General features: G+C 41.9%; 1 protein-coding gene across 1 annotated transcript; it reads right to left on the bottom strand.

The window, feature by feature from the left end:
* Window positions 1-437: 437 nt before the first annotated feature.
* Window positions 438-16,135, bottom strand: LOC134002163 (NACHT, LRR and PYD domains-containing protein 12-like). Its single transcript, XM_062441448.1, has 11 exons — window positions 15,990-16,135; window positions 14,254-14,545; window positions 12,670-12,783; window positions 10,628-12,419; window positions 6,578-6,751; window positions 5,209-5,382; window positions 4,613-4,786; window positions 2,928-3,101; window positions 1,700-1,873; window positions 1,329-1,375; window positions 438-982 (listed from the first exon to the last, which is right to left on the bottom strand). The coding sequence occupies exons 1-11, from the start codon at window positions 16,029-16,031 to the stop codon at window positions 438-440; spliced, it is 3,702 nt and encodes a 1,233-aa protein (XP_062297432.1). The 5' UTR covers window positions 16,032-16,135.
* Between the last annotated feature and the right edge of the window lie 3,201 nt (window positions 16,136-19,336).

Raw genomic sequence — 19,336 nt, 5'->3', positions numbered from 1 at the left:
GCTCAGCAGCCGTGTATTGGAGTAGGGCTGACGATGGATTAAATATGATGGACAGAACAATCCAGGCAAGCACAAACCTTACGGCAAGGTTGTGGATCTTCATGTTAAGCCAGAGAGGAGTAACGTACCCGGAAAGCAGTAGGAGTAGGAAGGCGTGGGAGCCCCACAGGTGAGCAGTCCACAGGTGAGCAGACCAGATCAGACAAAACTGACAAGCAGATGGTTTTGATGGGAGAGCCAATGTATAAATCCAACAGCGCCGTGTTTGCCGAAGGTAAAATATCTACTGCAGAGTCCATATATCAATTTAATTCGCTAAAAAATCACAGATAAGGGCCAGTGAGCAGCGGCAGCAAAATGCGCCAGCGTGCACTCAACCGGAAGTCCAAATGTGAATAACATGAGAAAGTTTCTCTGACAGGAGGAGACTCTCCTTCCTACAGACCACACAGAGACAACGAGGAACCAGGCCAGACCATAAACCCAGCATACAGAGGTTCAGTGAATGTGGTGTTGAAGGTGTGGAGGTGGATCAGTGTGTCAGAGGAGACTCTGTAGAAGGACAGAGTGCCAGCAGGACAGTCCACATACACTGCTACTCTGTTAGAGTCAGAGGAGGAGGAGGAGATGGATGTGTTTCTCTTGTTGTGATAGACAGAGTAACTGACAGAGTAACCAAGAACATCACAGCAGAACAGACTCCAGGACTGATCATTCCTTCCAAACCAACAGTCTTCACTGCTTCCTTTCCTGCTGATTCTTCTGTAACTCACTGATATATCAACTCTTCCTCTCCTCTCGACCTCCCAGTAACAGCGACCAGTCAGATCATTTCTACTCAGCAGCTGAGGCCAGTAATCAAATCTGTCTGGATGATCAGGATATGACTGATGCTCCTCCACATATGTCACCTTCCTGTTGTTGTCAGACAGTTTGAGTTTTCTGTTCATTGTGTTTGGATCCAGTTTGAGTTCACAGAAATCTGATGAAGAGAACGAGACACAATACAGCTGCAGTTATTGATCAGTTATTGACCTATTATCTGATTGATGATGACATCATTTTCATCCTCAGTAGGATGTTACTGACACACACACACACAGATACACACACACACACACACAAACACACAAAGATATTTAATGTTTTATGACTTTTTATTTATTGAGTTCTTTTATTTTTTGTGGTGTTTTTGTTGTTCTGTTCTGGTTGTTAGTCTGAATGTTGACTTTATGCTTCTTGTCTCTGTTTGTTTTGTTTTTTCTGTTTCTCATTCTTGTTTTTTTTTCCCACAATAAAATAAAAAATAAAAATAAAAGCAGACTTACACTTCCTCAGACCTGGTGTCAACCATCGGACTCCCGCAGGCTGCAGGCTGAAAGGAGGAGGGGGGTCAGAGCAGCACGTTCTCTTTCAGCATGCTAACATGGACGTTACATGGCTCTAGTCTACTGTTTTATTATTCTGTTCTAATGTGGGGTTGGGCTTTCATACACCTTGATCCAATCCACTATTGAATCCACTATCCCAATCCTTCTGAAACCCTGATTGAATCTAATCAGGTTTAACTTTCAACATTTACAGGAAACTTCAGTTAGAAAGATGAAAAAGTCAAAGATTCAGTTGAGATCTGTGATCAGCTCTGACAGAGAAAATGTTTCCAGCTCTTCCTCCTCTATCACACATTGTCTGTCCATACCTGAGAGTGTCCAGTCTCCAGTGTGGATCCTCCAGTCCAGCAGACAGAAGCTTCTCTCCTGAGTCTCCTGGATGATTGTAGCTCAGGTCCAGCTCTCTCAGATGGGAGGGGTTGGAGCTCAGAGCTGAGGCCAGAGAAGCACAGCCTTCCTCTGTGATCAGACATCCTGACAGGCTGCAAACACACAAAACAACACACATGTCACACAGTGTGAGAGTACTGCTCTGTGCAGTCACATACAATAACAAACTGTCTCCAAACTAACTCACTAAAAGATGAAGTGAATCAGGGAGCTCCAGAAAGTTGAGCATGCAGCCAGATGGGAAGATTCAGCAGCATGTTTTTACCTCGTCATTGTGATCCCAATGCTCTAAACATTCTAATGTGTTTATGAAGAGTGAAGCTTTTGCCAAAAGGAAGAATAAAGATGCACTTTTATCACAGTGCTATGTCAACTTTTCAGGTTTTTTAAAACTCCACAAAATCAAGGAGCCTCCTGATATAAAATGTGACTTCACAGAGGTTCATCAAAGCCTCCACCAGACAGACTAGTCTGCTCTTTAGCCTAATCCATGAAGTTCATTTGGCGGGAAACGCACAGCCGCTCTGCAGCCGAGCAGTTTTATCTCTCTGACAACACACCAGCTCCACTCGCTCTAACCTTTGTAAATCTGACATTAAAACGCTTTATTTACTCTTTAAACTAACTCATGTTTGTCCTCACAGCTGTCTGAGTAGCTGCGCTGCATTAACTGAAGGAGTCTACAAACCTCTCTGTGCAGCCGAGAAGATGTTTAGGGATCTTTGGTAAACTGTAGCATCTACCGTTAGTGGGAGACCTGTTCAAAACTTAGTCAGAGGTTACAGAACAGCCATGTTGCAGGTCTATATTCACACTAGTAGAGGGTATCGGTTACAACATCCGGAGAATGTAAAGGGTGAATGTTGGAGTAATTTCATAGAACTTAGTTGCTAATTATTACGTAATTAAAATGTAATTTGTTGACCTGTAAAATCAAGTGTTACTAAAATCTGTAAAATAATCAGTGGTATTTAAACAATACGAATATGTATAGAAAGTAATTCTGTCCTGCTGAAATATAGTAAAATCTGGTCAGACATATCATGTCAGCAGAGACAATCCTACACAGATTTCATGTTTATCCTCTGAAATCATTCAGATTTTAAATATTTGTTCAATCTCTTGAACAGGTTGATGAATCCTGACCTGAGAGTCTTCAGTGTACAGTGTGGACTCTCCAGTCCAGCAGAAAGCTGCTTCACTCCTGAATCCTGCAGGTTGTTGTTACTCAGGTCCAGATCTCTCAGACTAGAGGACTGGGAGCTGAGAACTGAGGACAGAGCTGCACAGCTTCTCTCTGAGAGGTTACAGTCAGTCAACCTGGAAAGCAAATATAAAGAAAAAGAAAACAAGCAAGAAGTTAAAAAATTGATTCGGGACTCTTTGTGATGCTAGTTAAAATTGTCTTCTCAACACATTAAATCGTTGTTCTGTTCTAAACATATTGGAGACATGACAGTTTAATATGATAGAATCAATGATGAACAGATATGTAATGATCTAAATCCAATGATATCAAAGCAAAGATCACTTTCTCTGTCTCAGCTAGTACTCATGTATGTGTGCCACAAAGTATACAAAGCTGAATCAAAGAAAGATAGAGGTGTGACGATAGACTCAACTCACGAGAACGAGATGAGATTAAATTTTAAGAATACATTTCAGAAAACTTCAATGACAAAGTAGTCTTTTATTTGACTAAAAGACACAATTTGAAATGTTTTAACTAATCCTCCTTTAATGAATGTCACCTCAGTTCTACTGTCTAAGTATGAATGATCATAATATGCAATATGCAAGCACTGTAAAAGGTTTCCCCCCTTGACCACCCATATAGATATTTTATAGATATAGATAGGTATTTATGAAAATAACTAAGCCGTCTTCTCTAATAAACAACGACTCCCACCCCATGAAAGACATCCTGACTGCAGTGCAGAGCTCCTTCAGCAACAGACTCCTTCATTCAAAGTGTGTGAAGGAGTGATATCGCAGGTCCTTCCTTCCTGCAGCTGTACACATACACAATAAATTGTGTTTTAATTTGGTAGTGTGGCTAATTTTACTTTTCGCGTCATTATCCCTAAAGAAAGATGAACTGGAAAATTCAAACATCTTTAATCCTGTTACTCAAAGTCTAGTGAAAAGCTTCTGTGAATCAGAAATCCAGACATTAGACAGGCTGGGCCTTAAAAATTTAGAAAAATATTTCAAAGACAAACCGTGACTCAATCTGACCTGAGAGTTTCCAGTGTACAGTGTGGACTCTCCGGTCCAGCAGAAAGCTGCTTCACTCCTGAATCCTGCAGGTTGTTGTTACTCAGGTCCAGATCTCTCAGACTATAGGACTGGGAGCTGAGAACTGAGGACAGAGCTGCACAGCTTCTCTCTGAGAGGTTACAGCCAGTCAGCCTGGAGATTCGATAATGAACCACACAATAAATAAACTTTGATAAAAAAGTGGATTTTGGACTTTTTGTGTTACTGGATAAAAAATATTTTCTCAACATTAGAATATTTGTTGTTCTATTCTAAACATATTGGAGACATGACAGTTTAATATGAGGATCAATGATGAACAGATATGTAATGATCTCAATCCCATTATATCAAAGCAAAAATCAGTTTCTCTGTCTCAGCTAGTACTCATGTATGTGTGCCATATGAATTCGATTCAAAGAAAGATAAACCGGAGAATTCAAACATTTTCTTTCCTGTAAATAATAAAACCGTGGTGGAAAACTTCTGTGAACCAGAAATCCTGACATTACAGAGACTGCACCTAATAATTTAGAAAAATATACCAAAGACAAACTGTGATTTGATCTGACCTGAGAGTCTTCAGTGTACAGTGGGGACTCTCCAGTCCAGCAGAAAGCTGCTTCACTCCTGAATCTTGCAGGTTGTTGTTACTCAGGTCCAGATCTCTCAGACTAGAGGACTGGGAGCTGAGAACTGAGGACAGAGCTGCACAGCTTCTCTCTGAGAGGTTACAGACACTCAGCCTGGAGATACAATAATGAAAAATACAATAAATAAACTTTGATAAAAAGTTGATTCTGGACTCTTTGTGATACTGGATAAAAACTCCCTTCTCAACATTACTTTAAATCTTTGTTGTTCTATTCTAAACATATTGGAGACATGACAGTTTAATATGAGGATCAATGATGAACAGATATGCAATGATCTAAATCCCATTATACCAAAACAAAAATCAGTTTCTCTGTCTCAGCTAGTACTCATGTATGTGTGCCATAAATATGAAGCTGAATCAAAGAAAGATGAATTGGAAAATTCAAACATTTTCTTTCCTGTGAATAATAAAACCCCGCTGGAAAACTTCTGTGAACCAAAAATCCTGATATTAGAGAGACTGAACCTAATAATTTAGATAAATATACCAAAGACTGTGATTTGATCTGACCTGAGAGTCTTCAGTGTACAGTGTGGACTCTCCAGTCCAGCAGAAAGCTGCTTCACTCCTGAATCCTGCAGGTTGTTGTTACTCAGGTCCAGATCTCTCAGACTAGAGGACTGGGAGCTGAGAACTGAGGACAGAGCTGCACAGCTTCTCTCTGAGAGGTTACAGTCAATCAGCCTGGAGATACAATAATGAACAAGAAAATAAATAATCGTTGTAGAAATAAGAAAATGTTTATTTTGAAGTGTTGGTTATGCTGGATAAAAATGATCTTCTCAACACTAGTTTAAATCTTTTTTTTTCTATTTAAATTCTATTCTTTTGTAGATGTGACTGATAAATCATGAACAGACATATAATGATCTAAATCACATAATATTAAAGCAGAGGTCACTAATAGGCAGACTGCGGTCCAGATCCAGGCCCAGACCTGTAACCGATGAAATATTGAAGATTGTTAAATTTTGTCAGAGCATTTCTAATTTAATGGCCGCATCTTCTCCCGGTATTAAACTAAAAGTGAAGCGGCCCTCAGAAACTCACAGACCACTGTGCATAGAGAATCTTCTCAAGTGACACTAATCAGCCAATCAAATCCGTGCAGTCGGACATGTGGAGAGACTCGACCGTGAGATACACACAGAGACAAGAGGAGAGACAGAAAGGTGACAGATAAACTAAAGCTACATGCTTGTTCTTCCAGAGGCCAGTTCAAGACCTGTATGTCTCATATGATCTGAGACAGTGGCCATCATTACAAAGCACAACACTTATGAACAAATATATCCATTCAAATCAGCAGTGAAGGCACAGAAAATAGCTGACTTAAAAGGCACAATATGGTAAATACTAATAAATGTTGCTGCCACATTATGGAAATCTACTGTATTTATTTGAGAGTCTACAATCTACCCACTAGAAACAGATGCTGATGGAACTACAATGCTACTTCGAGGTACTGAAGAATAACTCGGACATTTTCACAAATTGACCACAGCTTCTCTCTGAGAGGTTACAATGAGTCAGCCTGGCGATAGAATAATAATAATTTTTAAAAGAAATCTCTGTTAAAACATTCATTCTGGAATGTTTGTGATGCTGGATAAAAATGATCTTCTCAACACTAGTTTAAATCTTTGCTGTACTATTCTAAACATGTTATAGATGTGATAGTTAAATATGACAAACCATGAACCATGAACAAACATGTAATGATCTAAATCCCATGATATCAAAGCAAAGATCAGTTTTTCTGTCTCAGCTAGTGTTCATGTATGTGATCCATAAATATAAAGCTGAATCAAAGAAAGATAAACTGCAAAATTCAAACATCTTTAAAATATCTCAAAGATTAACTGTGATTTGATCTGACCTGAGAGTTTCCAGTCTACAGTGTGGACTGTCCAGTCCAGCAGAAAGCTGCTTCACTCCTGAATCCTGCAGGTTGTTGTTACTCAGGTCCAGATCTCTCAGACTAGAGGACTGGGAGCTGAGAACTGGGGACAGAGCTGCCCAGCTTCTCTCTGAGAGGTTACAGTCAGTCAGCCTGGAGATACAATAATCAAACAAAAATTTAATTATCTTTGTTAAAATGTTGATTCTGGACTTTTGGTCATGATATGTATTCTCTTCCCAGAACTGGTTAAAATCTTTGCTGTTCTATTCTAAAGAGTAGATATGGCAGTTAAATAAGATGAACATATGTATGCACTGCTGACCTGGAGAAAGTCTTTCATGCCTTCAAATCATCCTGTCTTGATTACTGTAATTCATTATACTTTGGTATCCCGCAGTCCAGTTTATCCCGTATTCAACTCATTCAACATGCTGCAGCAAGAGTTCTCATGAAATCAAAGAAGAGGGATCACATCACTCCATTCTCGCCTCCCTACACTGGCTTCCTGTTAAGTACAGAATTGATTTTAAATTACTAAGAATTGTTTATAAATCGGGTGCAGTGCGAGCTGGCCGGCAGCCGAAGGCGGGGACCTTGGCAGTCTGATCCTCGGCTGCAGAAGCTAGCTCTAGGGACGTGGAACGTCACCTATCTTGTGAGGAAGGAGCCTGAGCTGGTGTGCGAGGTTGAGAAGTTCCAGCTAGTCGGTCTCACCTCGACGCATAGCAAGGGCTCCGGAACCAATCTTCTGAAGAGGCGTTGGACTCTCTTCCACTCTGGAGGTGGCAATACTTATTGCGCCCCGGCTTGGTGCCTGTATGTTGGAGTTTACCCAATGGATGAGAGGGTAGCCTCCCTCTGCCTTCGGGTGGGGGGACAGATCCTGACTGTTGTTTGTGCCTATGGTCCAAACAGCCGTTCAGAGTATCCACCCTTTTTGGACTCCTTAGAGGGGGTGCTGGAGAGTGCTCCCTCTGGGGATTCCCTCGTTCTGCTGGGAGACTTCAACGCTCATGTTGGCAACAACAGTGAGACCTGGAAGGGTGTGATTGGGAGGAACGGCCCCCCCGATCTGAACCCGAGTGATGTTTTGTTATTGGACTTCTGTGATTTGTGATCTGTGATTGTCCATAACGAACACCATGTTCAAGCATAAGGGTGTCCATATGTGCACTTGGCACCAGGACAGGGTGTCCATATGTGCACTTGGCACCAGGACACCCTAGGCCGCAGTTCGATGATTGACTTTGTAGTCGTGTCATCTGACTTGTGGACGACACAACCGCAAGTGTGTCTTGGACACTCGGGCGAAGAGAGGGGCGGAGCTGTCAACTGATCACCACCTGGTGGTGAGTTGGCTTGTGGATCGGTGGAAGGGATACTTCGAAGACCTCCTCAATCCCACCGACACACCTTCCGTTAAGGACGCAGGGAATGGGGACCCGGATGTCAGCTCTCCTATCTCTGGGGTTGAGGTCGCTGAGGTGGTCAAAAAGCTCCTCAGTGGCAGGGCCCCCGGAGTTCCTCAAGGCCCTGGATGTTGTGGGGCTTTCATGGTTGACACGACTCTGCAACATCGCGTGGACTTCGGGGGCAGTGCCTCTGGATTGGCAGACTGGGGTGGTGGTCCCTCTTTTTAAGAAGCCTCCCTGGTAAGGTCTATTCGGGGGTACTGTAGAGGAGAGTCCGTTGGATAGTCGAATCTCAGATTCAGGAGGAGAAAAGTTGTTTTTCGTCCGGGACATGGAACTGTGGACCAGCTCTACACCCTCTGCAGGATCCTAGAGGGTGCATGGGAGTTTGCCCAACCAGTCCAGATGTGTTTTGTGGGCTTATTGAAGGCATTCGACCGTGTCCCTCGGGGAGTCCTTGTGGGGGGTTCTCCGGGAGTACGGGGTATCGGACCCCCTGATACGGGCCGTCTGTTCCCTGCACGACCGGTGTCAGAGCTTGGTCCGCATTGCCGGTAGTAAGTCGGACTCATTCCCAGTGGGGGTTGGACTCCGCCAGGGCTGCCCTTTGTCACCGATTTCTAGGCGCAGCCAGGGCGTTGAGGGGTTCCGGTTTGGTGACCTCAGGATTGGGTCACTGCTTTTTGCAGATGATGTGGTCCTGTTGGCTTCATCAGACCGTGACCTCCAACTCTCACTGGATTGGTTCGCCGCCGAGTATGAAGCGGCCAGGATGAGAATCAGCACCTCCAAATCAGAGTCCATAGTCCTCAGCCGGAAAAGGGTGGAGTGCACTCTCTGGGTCGGGGATGAGATCCTGCCCCAATTGGAGGAATTCAAGTACCTCGGGGTCTTGTTCACGAGTGAGGGAATGATGGAGCGGGAGATCGACAGGCGGATTGGTGCAGATCCGTCATGGTGAAGAGAGAGCTGAGCCAAAAGTCAAAGCTCTCGATTTACCAGTTGATCTTCGTTCCTACCCTCATCTTTGGTCATGAGCTTTGGGTAGTGACCGAAAGAACAAGATCGCGGGTACATGCGGCCGAAATGAGCTTCCTCCGTAGGGTGGTTGGGCTCTCCCTTAGAGATAGGGTGAGAAGCTCGGTCATCCGGGAGGAGCTCGGAGTAGACCCGCTGCTCCTTCGCGTTGAGAGGAGCCAGATGAGGTGGCTCGGGCATCTAGTTAGGATGCCTCCCAGACGCCTCCCAGGTCACGTCCTACCGGTAGGAGACCCCGGGGAAGACCCAGGACACGCTGGAGAGACTATGTCTCTTGGCTGGCCTGGGAAAGCCTCGGGATCCCCCGGGAAGAGCTGGACCAAGTGGCTGGGGAGAGAGAAGTCTGGGCTTCCCTGCTTAGGCTGCTGCCCCCGTGACCCGACCCTGGATAAGCGGCAGAAGATGGATGGATGGATGTTTATAACGCCTTGAATGGACTTGCTCCCCTTTATTAACAGAACTCCTGGTCCCATACCACACTAGCAGAGAACTTAGGTCATCTGGTCAGCGACTCCTGTCTGTCCACAGATGCAGGACTAAGTGCTTTGGGGATAGGGCCTTCTCCATTGCGGCCCCCAAACTGTGGAATTCTCTTCCTCCCCCACTATTGAAAACTTCAGGAAAAACCCAGGTGGGGAGTTCCGGTCCTCTGAAATGAGGCCAACGCGGAAGTAACTTAAAACTGCATTCTATCAAAAGGCCACCAGGGGGCGACCGTTTTGGTGTCAAAAGGAATTCCGTCTCTATACAAGTCAATGGAGAATTCACCAACTTCTCACTTGATTTCTAACCTCAGTAAACGTTTTCAAAATGTGTTTATGGTCTAAATCGCTAGTTTAAAGCCTTCTTCAATGCAGTATGATGTTCATTTGGGACATTTTGGCCTCCCTGATTTTATATGTGACGATAAAGCAGGGTATGCATTAGGGCGTGGCTACGTCGTAATTGACAGGTTGATTGGTTCACAGGTTCAGGGGAGCGCCTCATATCCCTCCTGATGCCCATATAAGTAGAATCCGTGTTTTTATTTTTCCCAGCATGCACCTGAAATTTTCAGGATGGCGCTGCTCCGATCCGATACTATTGGCCTCCGAACAGCAGTCCACAAACCAATGGGTGTAACAGATGTTACGTCCATTTCTTATATACAGTCTATGGGAAAACCTTAAAACTTACTTTTACTACCTAGATTTTAACTGTGTCTAACTGTCACTATATATTTTATGACCATGTATTTATATTTGTGATTCCTTTTTTAAAATTGTGTTTTGTATTTTTTGTGTGTTCTTCCTTTGTGTGAAGCACAAGGTGCTATATAAATGAAGTTGAAGTATGTAATGATCTACATCACATGATATTAAAGCAAAGATCATTTCTCTGTCTCAGCCAGAGTTTATGTTTGTGAATCAAAAAAAGACAAACTGGACAATTCAAAAATGTGAAGAGTTACACAGCTTCTCTCTGAGAGGTTAAACAAACAGAGGAAATATAAAAAACAAGTAAGTAATTGTTGTTGTTTTTTCAAAGACAGCAGAGTATTAAATCTGTGAATAAATCAAACTATCTGTGTACTTACAGAGCTTTGTTGGAGGCTTTGACCACTGGCAGCAGCCTCAGAAGAGCCTCCTCTGAAGCAGAGTATTTCTTCAGGTCAAACGCATCCAGATCTTTTTCTGATGACAGTAAGACGAAAACCAGAGCTGACCACTGAGCAGGAGACAGGTTATCTGTGGAGAGACTTCCTGATCTCAGGTACCGTTGGATCTCCTCCACTAGAGAACGATCATTCAGTTCATTCAGACAGTGGAACAGATTGATGCTTCTCTCTGCAGACAGATTCTCATTGATCTTCTTCTTGATGTACTTGACTGTTTCCTGATTGGTCTGTGAGCTACTTCCTGTCCGTGTCAGCAGGCCTTGTAGGAGAGGCTGATTGGTCTGCCGTGAAAGACCCAGGAGGAAGCGGAGGAACAAGTCCAGGTGTCCATTTGGACTCTTTAAGGCCTCGTTCACAGCACTCTGGTAGAAACGTTTTGATTTGCTTCTAAACATTTCAGTGAACCAGGATATTATTGTGTTTCGTGCCAGCACATTGACTCCAGACTTGATGAATGTCAGATTGACATGAAGAGCAGCCAGAAACTCCTGAAGGCTCAGATGGACAAAGCAGAACACCGGAAGCATCCCACAGTCCTCCTCTTTAAAGATCTCTGTGAACACTCCTGAGCACACTGAGGCTTCTCTGATATCGATGCCACACTCTGTCAGGTCTGATTCATAGAAGATCAGGTTGCCTTTCTGCAGCTGCTCAAAAGCCAGTTTTCCCAGAGACTCAATCATCTTCCTGCTCTCTGGACTCCAGTGTAAATCTTTTTTAGCTCCTCCATCATACTTGATGTTTTTGACTTTGGATTGAAGCACCACGAAGCGGAGGTACATCTCTGTCAGGGTCTTAGGCAGCTCTCCACTCTCACTGGTCTTCATGGTGCACTGCAGCACTGTAGCAGTGATCCAGCAGAAGACTGGGATGTGGCACATGATGTGGAGGCTTCGTGATGTCTTGATGTGGGAGATGATGGTGCTGGCCTGCTCCTCATCTCTGAATCTTTTCCTGAAGTACTCCTCCTTCTGTGGGTCAGTGAACCCTCTGACCTCTGTCACTATATCGACACACTCAGGAGGGATCTGATTGGCTGCTGCAGGTCGTGTGGTTATCCAGAGGCGAGCAGAGGGAAGCAGTTTCCCCCTGATGAGGTTTGTCAGCAGCACATCCATTGAGGTGGACTCTGTAACATCAGTCAGGATCTCAGTGTTGTCGAAGTCCAGAGGAAGTCGACACTCATCCAGACCGTCAAAGATGAACACAACCTGAAACTCTTCAAACCTGCAGATTCCTGCTTCTTTGGTTTCAGTAAAGAAGTGATGAACAAGTTCCACCAAGCTGTACTTTTTCTCTTTCAGCACATTCAGCTCTCTGAAAGTGAATGGAAATGTGAAGTGTATGTCCTGGTTGGCTTTGTCTTCAGCCCAGTCCAGAGTGAACTTCTGTGTTAAGACTGTTTTCCCAATGCCAGCCACTCCCTTTGTCATCACTGTTCTGATTGGTTCCTCTCCTCCAGGTGAGGCTTTAAAGATGTCTTCTTGTTTGATTATTGTTTCTGGTCTGTCTGGTTTCCTGGATGCTGTTTCAATCTGTCTGATTTCATGTTCATCACTGACCTCTGCAGTCCCTCCCTCTATGATGTAGATCTCTGTGTAGATCTCATTCAGAAGAATTTTCTTTCCTGCTTTTGGAAGTCCTTCTAACAATTTCAGAAACCTTATCTTCAGTTTGGTTTTCAATCTGTGTCGACATTTGACATAAGTCTCTGAAAGAAGAAATAACAATGAAAGATTAGCCGAACTAACCTGAACCCTACAGTGGTGGAGCCAGGCATGTTTTTTAACAGGAGGATAATCATGGACACAGAGTCACAGACAGATGTATAATTAAAGGAGTTTATAACTATAAATAAAAGTCTAACTACATTATAGCTTAACAATCAGTATAAATATCAGACAATATCAGAGAAGGTAACCCTGGAATAACCAAGTGTAGATGTAAGAGAGTTGATATACCTGGAGGTCCACTTGGGCCAGATGTCAGTGGGGGCTCCTCTCTTCCCTCTGAGTCTGGGTTTTCTTTCTCCATCTCACCCTGTCTATCACTCTCCTCTGCCTCAGCAAGAACCTCTGAATGAATAAACAACAGTTGACAGAAATAGAAAATATAAATCATAAAAATGTGTTCTTACAAGTGTGGTATCTATTGAGTTCATTGGAGTTTCACAGTTTTATGGAAAGATCATTAAATCATATTCAATAACAGAGGCTTTGAAACTGCATTGCCCTTTCCAACATGGAAACTTAGTTGGATTGTTCTGAACCTGATGATCCAACATTCACACCCAATTAACTCACACAGATCTCCCTATCATTCCTGCTGGAAGACCTCACAGTCTCAACACAGATCTCATCATGCATTGTTGATACCTCGGCATAGTGAAGGAACGCCACCTTCAGCTTAACCTCTCTGACACTGGTCACATATAAGATTTCAGTACTATTATTACAGTTACCATGTCAAGTAACCTATGTTATCGCCCACATTGGTTTTTTTTAAGAATTCATCCACACCGCAGAAAAGGACTAATTTCCTGTTGCTGTAATTACATGCTGACATGGCTGCAGAGTCAAACTGTACATTTTTAAGATGGGTATTACTTCCAGTTTATTCAAGATGGACAAAAACATAATAGTTAAGTGTAGGGTTGAGTATGTGTAGGGAAGCAGTAGGAACTCTCTTCACTGAAAAATAATTGTTCTATTCTGTTCTAAAATCTTCTGTCGGTCATGAAGGTAAAAGCTTTTGTGATATCAGTGATTGTTATTGTACTGCTGAGTGGTGTGTGTAGGTTATCACATAATAGGCAAAACCAACCAAAAGGAGAAGACAGTCTTTCACACTTACTGTTTCAGGCTTACACTGTCATTAGGCTATAACATATTGTTTTCCACTGCATTTATAATGAACTGCAATAAGTGTGAGCTGCTATGGAACATTATCTCCTTCATTTTAGAATGCCTGGTTGTACTTTTGTGGTTATTTTGGTGAAGCAAATAACATAATTTATTACTGAACAGAGAAAGTAATATTGTAAAGTAACAAATTACTTTCAGAAACAAGTAAATTAATATACCATATATTGCATTTTGAAAGTAAATTTCCCAACACTGACAACAACAGAACTGTTCACATCCCTCTGCCACTGAAAGGCCCCTGGTACAAACACCACAACAGGGTCCAGAGTCACTCACTCTTCTGTAGTTCCCTGGTGGTGGAACGAGTTACTCTAATATTCAGAGTCCCTCTCAGTCTCCATAAACAGATTAAAGACTTCATGAAAAAACATTTCTGCCTCTATCCAGTCTGTTCACTGCCTGTAGAAACTTGTTGTTACTGATTTTTTTTTTCTTCAGCAATTCACACTACATAAAACTAGAAAGTGTGTGCGGCATCTTTCTGGGGGCGTCAGTCAGAACTAAAGAAGACTGTTGGATGAGAGGATAAACCTCAAAGAATCTAAAACAAGTCTACAGGTCATCAACTGAGCACTAAATATCTAAATATCTTTGTAACATTTTAATCTTTCCATGACTTACCTTTAGGTTCTGGGAGGAGTGACAAACGTTCCAGTAGAGCATTCTGATTCATCTTCCCTAAAATAATTTTGGTCACTTTAATAGTGTTTATAGAGTAGCTCTCAAACATCAGATCCACTGTTTTAATTCTGTTTGCTTTCTCCAGTCGACTCTTGGGGATTGATTTGAAGCCTTCAAGGACCCCCTGCTGATACAGGTACCACTTGAATAATTCAAAGTCCTCAGATCCTAAATCATCCAAACACTCCAAGAGGACCTCTGTAGGAGTCGCCATCTTTTGTGCTGCTAAAATCTAAAAGAAATTACGAAAATTTGGATTAACAATTACACAATTCATTTTTCTAAATAACCGAAACTGACTGATATGATTAAAAATAGACCTGTCGAAACATTAATACAACTATTAATGCAACAGATTCAGTTTCTGATTAATTTAATGTGTTTTTGTTAATAGAGATTATTAAGCCTTGCACTAAAGATGATAAAACTAATACATGTAGTAATAATGTAATAAATATGAATAAATAATCCATGTTAATAAGGTGAACAGATGAAAAAGGAATTCTTGACATTGTTAAAACATTAAAGAGTAAGACGTCTACACACAGGAAAGGAATTGACTGATTATGGTTAAAAACATTTTTGAGTGTGAAGTGAAACCACTGACACATACTGTCACTGTCCTGTCTGGTCTCATTGTGTTTTGGTTGTTTGTCCCTCCTGTGATCCTGTACTCCCCCCCAGCCAATCAGCTCCCTTCCTGTCCTCCTGTCTCATTAGTTCTGTCTGTATTTAAGTCCAGTTTTCAGTTCAGTCTGATTCTGTTCTGAACTACAGTTTTTGTCAAGTTTCAATAAACAGCTGTTTTTTTAGATCCTGTCTGCCTGTCTCTTACACTTGGGTCCACCTGCCTGCACTCCATCAAATGATTCGAGCAATAATGGAGCCAGAAGATCATTTTTTTCCTCAGGAACTATGTGAGGTAACTTATAACCTTTTGTGCCTTTGTAATGACTGGAAATACTCCTCCTAAACTGAATGCATCAGATGGTATTTGTTGGAACTTAGAAGACAGTTTAACAAACATCCAGCAGGTGGTGCTAATGCAGCTAAATGGAAATGAAGGAGCCTGATGTGCATCATTTGGACTTGTTGAAGCATGTTATGTTATTGTGCAGGACGGATGTTTTTGTCATGATTGATGTCGACTATGTAGAATTAGAAACAACCTGAAAGTCCTGTAAAATCAGCAGCTTGCAGTGTTTACAGTGTGAAGACAGAGCTGCTTAAAGACCGGCGATAGCGTCTATTTTCCATCTCTGGTAAAGAAAAATCTGAAGTCAATGATTAAAATGATATATGGTCAGAAAGGTAAGATGTTATATTTGACTTTTACACATCTGACTAGTTAAAACATCACATGATCATTTATAGCAGTAGTTAAAGCAAAGCTGAAGGTTTGGTTTTAACATGTTTTGTTTGATGGTGTAAATAATTGTGTATGTGTACTCGCTCTATATCACTTTTCTCTGTCATAGACACACTTTTTTAAAAAATGAACCATGTGTGAGCAACAGTCACAGATTAGATAACAGCTGACACCTGAAATTTAATATCAAATAATTTTAGTTTTGTGAACACAAAGTAGTCAAAGTGTGGAGCTCAGCACACAGTGACGTTAATCTCCTGGTGGAAGCACCATCCAGATGTTTATTGATAGATTGGAGCACACTGACCTGTATGTCGGAGCTGTTGGGCTCCTCGCTGGATGAGGCCATTTTTCTCTTTGGCCGGGTTGCTGGTCTAGTTGTCTGCGTTCTTGTTTTCCTCTTCCGTTACACACTTGTTCTTTGTTTCTTCATGATGTGCCCCTGAACTTCCTCTGCCTGAGTAAAACAATAAAAGGATGATAATCTCTTTTAATCCACTGTTCAGAATAGTTTTTGGTCATTTTGAGCTGAAAAACAGACTGAATACTTTACTGAGACAAATGAAGAGCAGTTACCTTGAAACACGTTAATTCACTGGTTAAGTGGGGCAGTGCACATCAAACACTGAGCAGCAAGCTACATCAGCCACGTTGCTTAATGTGTTGCATGTGAACTAATGGCCAATAGAGGGCAGTGTGGTACCACGGATGACCATTAACCAACTCCTCAAAGAGACTGTACTGTTTCAGCATCATATAAGGCTGTTTAAAGCATAACTACATTTAACTGCTATTGTTACTATTCAACTTTACATCTGTCTGCTATGTGTATATATATATATTTTATCAATATTTGATTTTCTAATTATGTTCATTTATGCAGAACCACGAGATTGCGGATGTGGTGGTGTGAATAAATACTCAAACTAAAAGATATCAGTGTGATTCTTATGGATCACCTGCAGCAGGTTCTTCTACAATACATCCAGTACATAGTTTAGCAGGGAAGCTACTTCTCCCTCACAATGATAAAAATGATTACTGATTAACTTTGACTTCAACAAATATAATAATAATAAATTAAAATCCTTCATAAACATCCTGAGTATCAAAGACCAGATTTTGTTTAAGGATCTGATATAAGGAGCCTGGTTTTATAGTTTTATATGAGTTAATGTTTAACAGAAACACAGTCAGACTGAACAGTGAGGATCAAACAGTATCAACTGTAATGTGAAGTGTTGATACCTTTAAATGTTGGTAACCTGCAGCACCTGATGAAGACACACACACAGGTTCATTATTATTCTTCAGTCTGACAGAAAAACTCATCAGGAAATCAAATGTGTGTTTCTACATGTAGACTCTGATTTAAAGGCAGCCAGCTGTTATTCTGAGGATTTACTGCTGGATGAACGTTGTGGCATTGAGTCCTTAACAAAGACCAGAAATCAGTGATGAAATGATGAGAGTCTTCTTCTGTTCAGGAAGTCAACACAGTAACAAACACAGAGCAGCTTGTTTGTGATGAAGAGGAAACATTAGAGATCCTCATGAAGACAATTCAAAGCAAACAAAGGTCCACTTACTCGACTTTTTCCCATGAAGGTTTTCTCTGTGCAGCTCTCTGCTGTCTGGACCAGGTCTGTTACAAAAAGAGCGTTATTCCTCTGAGAGCTTCGTCAGGCTGCTGTCACACTGAGACACTGAGACCCTGAGACACTGAGACACTGAGACCCTGAGACACTGAGACACTGAGACGCTGAGACACTGAAACACTGAGACGCTGAAACGCTGAGACGCTGAGACGCTGAGATGCTGAGACACTGAAACACTGAGACGCTGAGACACTGAAACACTGAGACGCTGAAACGCTGAGACGCTGAGACGCTGAGATGCTGAGACACTGAGACACTGAAACACTGAGACGCTGAGACACTGAGATACTGAGACACTGAGACACCGAGACACCGAGACGCTGAGACACCGAGACACTGAGACGCTGAGACACTGTACACCAATAAAAGCATAAAGCAGCTCAGAGCTCAAAGATCAGCTGCTTTAACCCTCACACAATGCTCATATTCTTCAGTTAAAATATTAAAAAATTGTTTGTCGATGGAGAAAAAACAATAGTCTCGTTATATATTGGTCCAATGATACATAAAAGACAAGTGACGTACGTCACAAAATCAATCCACCAGTCTATGATTTTAAAAAAAGGCTGCTCAAATGAAAGGTCTCTCAAAATAGAAATTATTTGCTCAAAACAAGACCTACAAGTCCGGATCAATAAATCTGAACTACTACTGACAATCCCAATATACAGACACACGTTGTCTGCCGGCTCCTTATATTTATATAAAAGTTCACATATCTACCACAGAGTAGTCTTTTTTTCTTTTTTGGACATAAATCCCAATATACACTCCTATCATCTCCTCTATACACTGCTATCAAACCTTCAATCCAAATAGCCCAACATCTACTGCCTTGCTGTTATATAAAAGAGCCAAGCAAATATTTGTTTAATGTCAACATTATCCAACTTCTCTTGTTGACACACAGCAGCATGGTTCAACCTCATCTGTGTCATTGTGGTTCTGAGCCATGTTTTGCATTCATTAGCAGTAGCCTATGAGGGGGGACCATTTACCTCAGGTGACTTACACTTTGTTTGGTGAAAAACCTTCTAATGTCTTCCACCTTTCTTTTCTTGCCCAACGTGCTCAGACATGAGTGTTGCACGACAACAGTATCAACTTCCTCTTGTCAACACTGGGAGAAGCCTGCAAATCAAACAACTCAGCCCACAGGGAGCTAAGCCAATCAAAACACAGACCTGTCTGAAAGACGTATTTGGGAGGCGGTGCTGAAGTGGGAAAGGATTTAACCCTTTGTGTGCCGCATGAGACGTGTTTTTTTCCCATACTGGTAAGGACACGTCCAAACGGTCCATACGCAACTCTACGCCTATCACTGAGCAGAGATTGTAAAAGCTAAATATCTCGCTAGAAATGTCATCAAAACGCATTTTAATGCCAAAACTATCTTAAAAATGCAGAGAAAACGTTTTGACCGTGGACCAACGTAGCTGTGATACGTTTACATGTGAGAAACATAATCATCAACTGTTCATTAATCATGTTTGATTCCAGTGAATCAATAATTTAACAACATGTAGATTTATCCTCCAACATGAGAGTTCTTCAAACTTTGTGATGAAATAAAAACATCAGACAGCCAAAAAAAAAACAAACCCTGAAGTTACTAAAGAGAAAGTTAAAGTAAACAAAGCAAACTTACAGTTAACAGTCCAAACTGATCGATGGCTGTCACTAAGGGTTTTATCACAGGTGAGCTGTCAGAGCTTCACCTGTAGAGGAGGCGAGACAGGAAGGAGCAATACTATTTGCAAATGCGTATCTCAATCTGTGGGTGTGTAATCAGATCTGTGTGTGCGTGCTTTATCATTTGTGTGTGCGTATAGAGATCTGTGTGTGCATGTAAAAAATTCCGTATGTCTGTATTGAGATTTCAAAGTGAAGTCAAATGCATGCAAAAAGATCTGTGCACGCATTTGCGGATCTACCACGGCAGAAGTGTAGCAAAATCACGTGTAAAAAGACAGCCAGTCGAGAGCTCCAGCCTGAG

This window comes from Scomber scombrus, chromosome 20 (genome assembly GCF_963691925.1).
Source record: "Scomber scombrus chromosome 20, fScoSco1.1, whole genome shotgun sequence".
In the NCBI taxonomy this organism is placed as follows: Eukaryota; Metazoa; Chordata; class Actinopteri; order Scombriformes; family Scombridae; genus Scomber; species Scomber scombrus.
The sequence above is the reverse complement of the archived record's forward strand: the minus strand, read 5'-3'. Positions and strand labels throughout refer to the sequence as shown.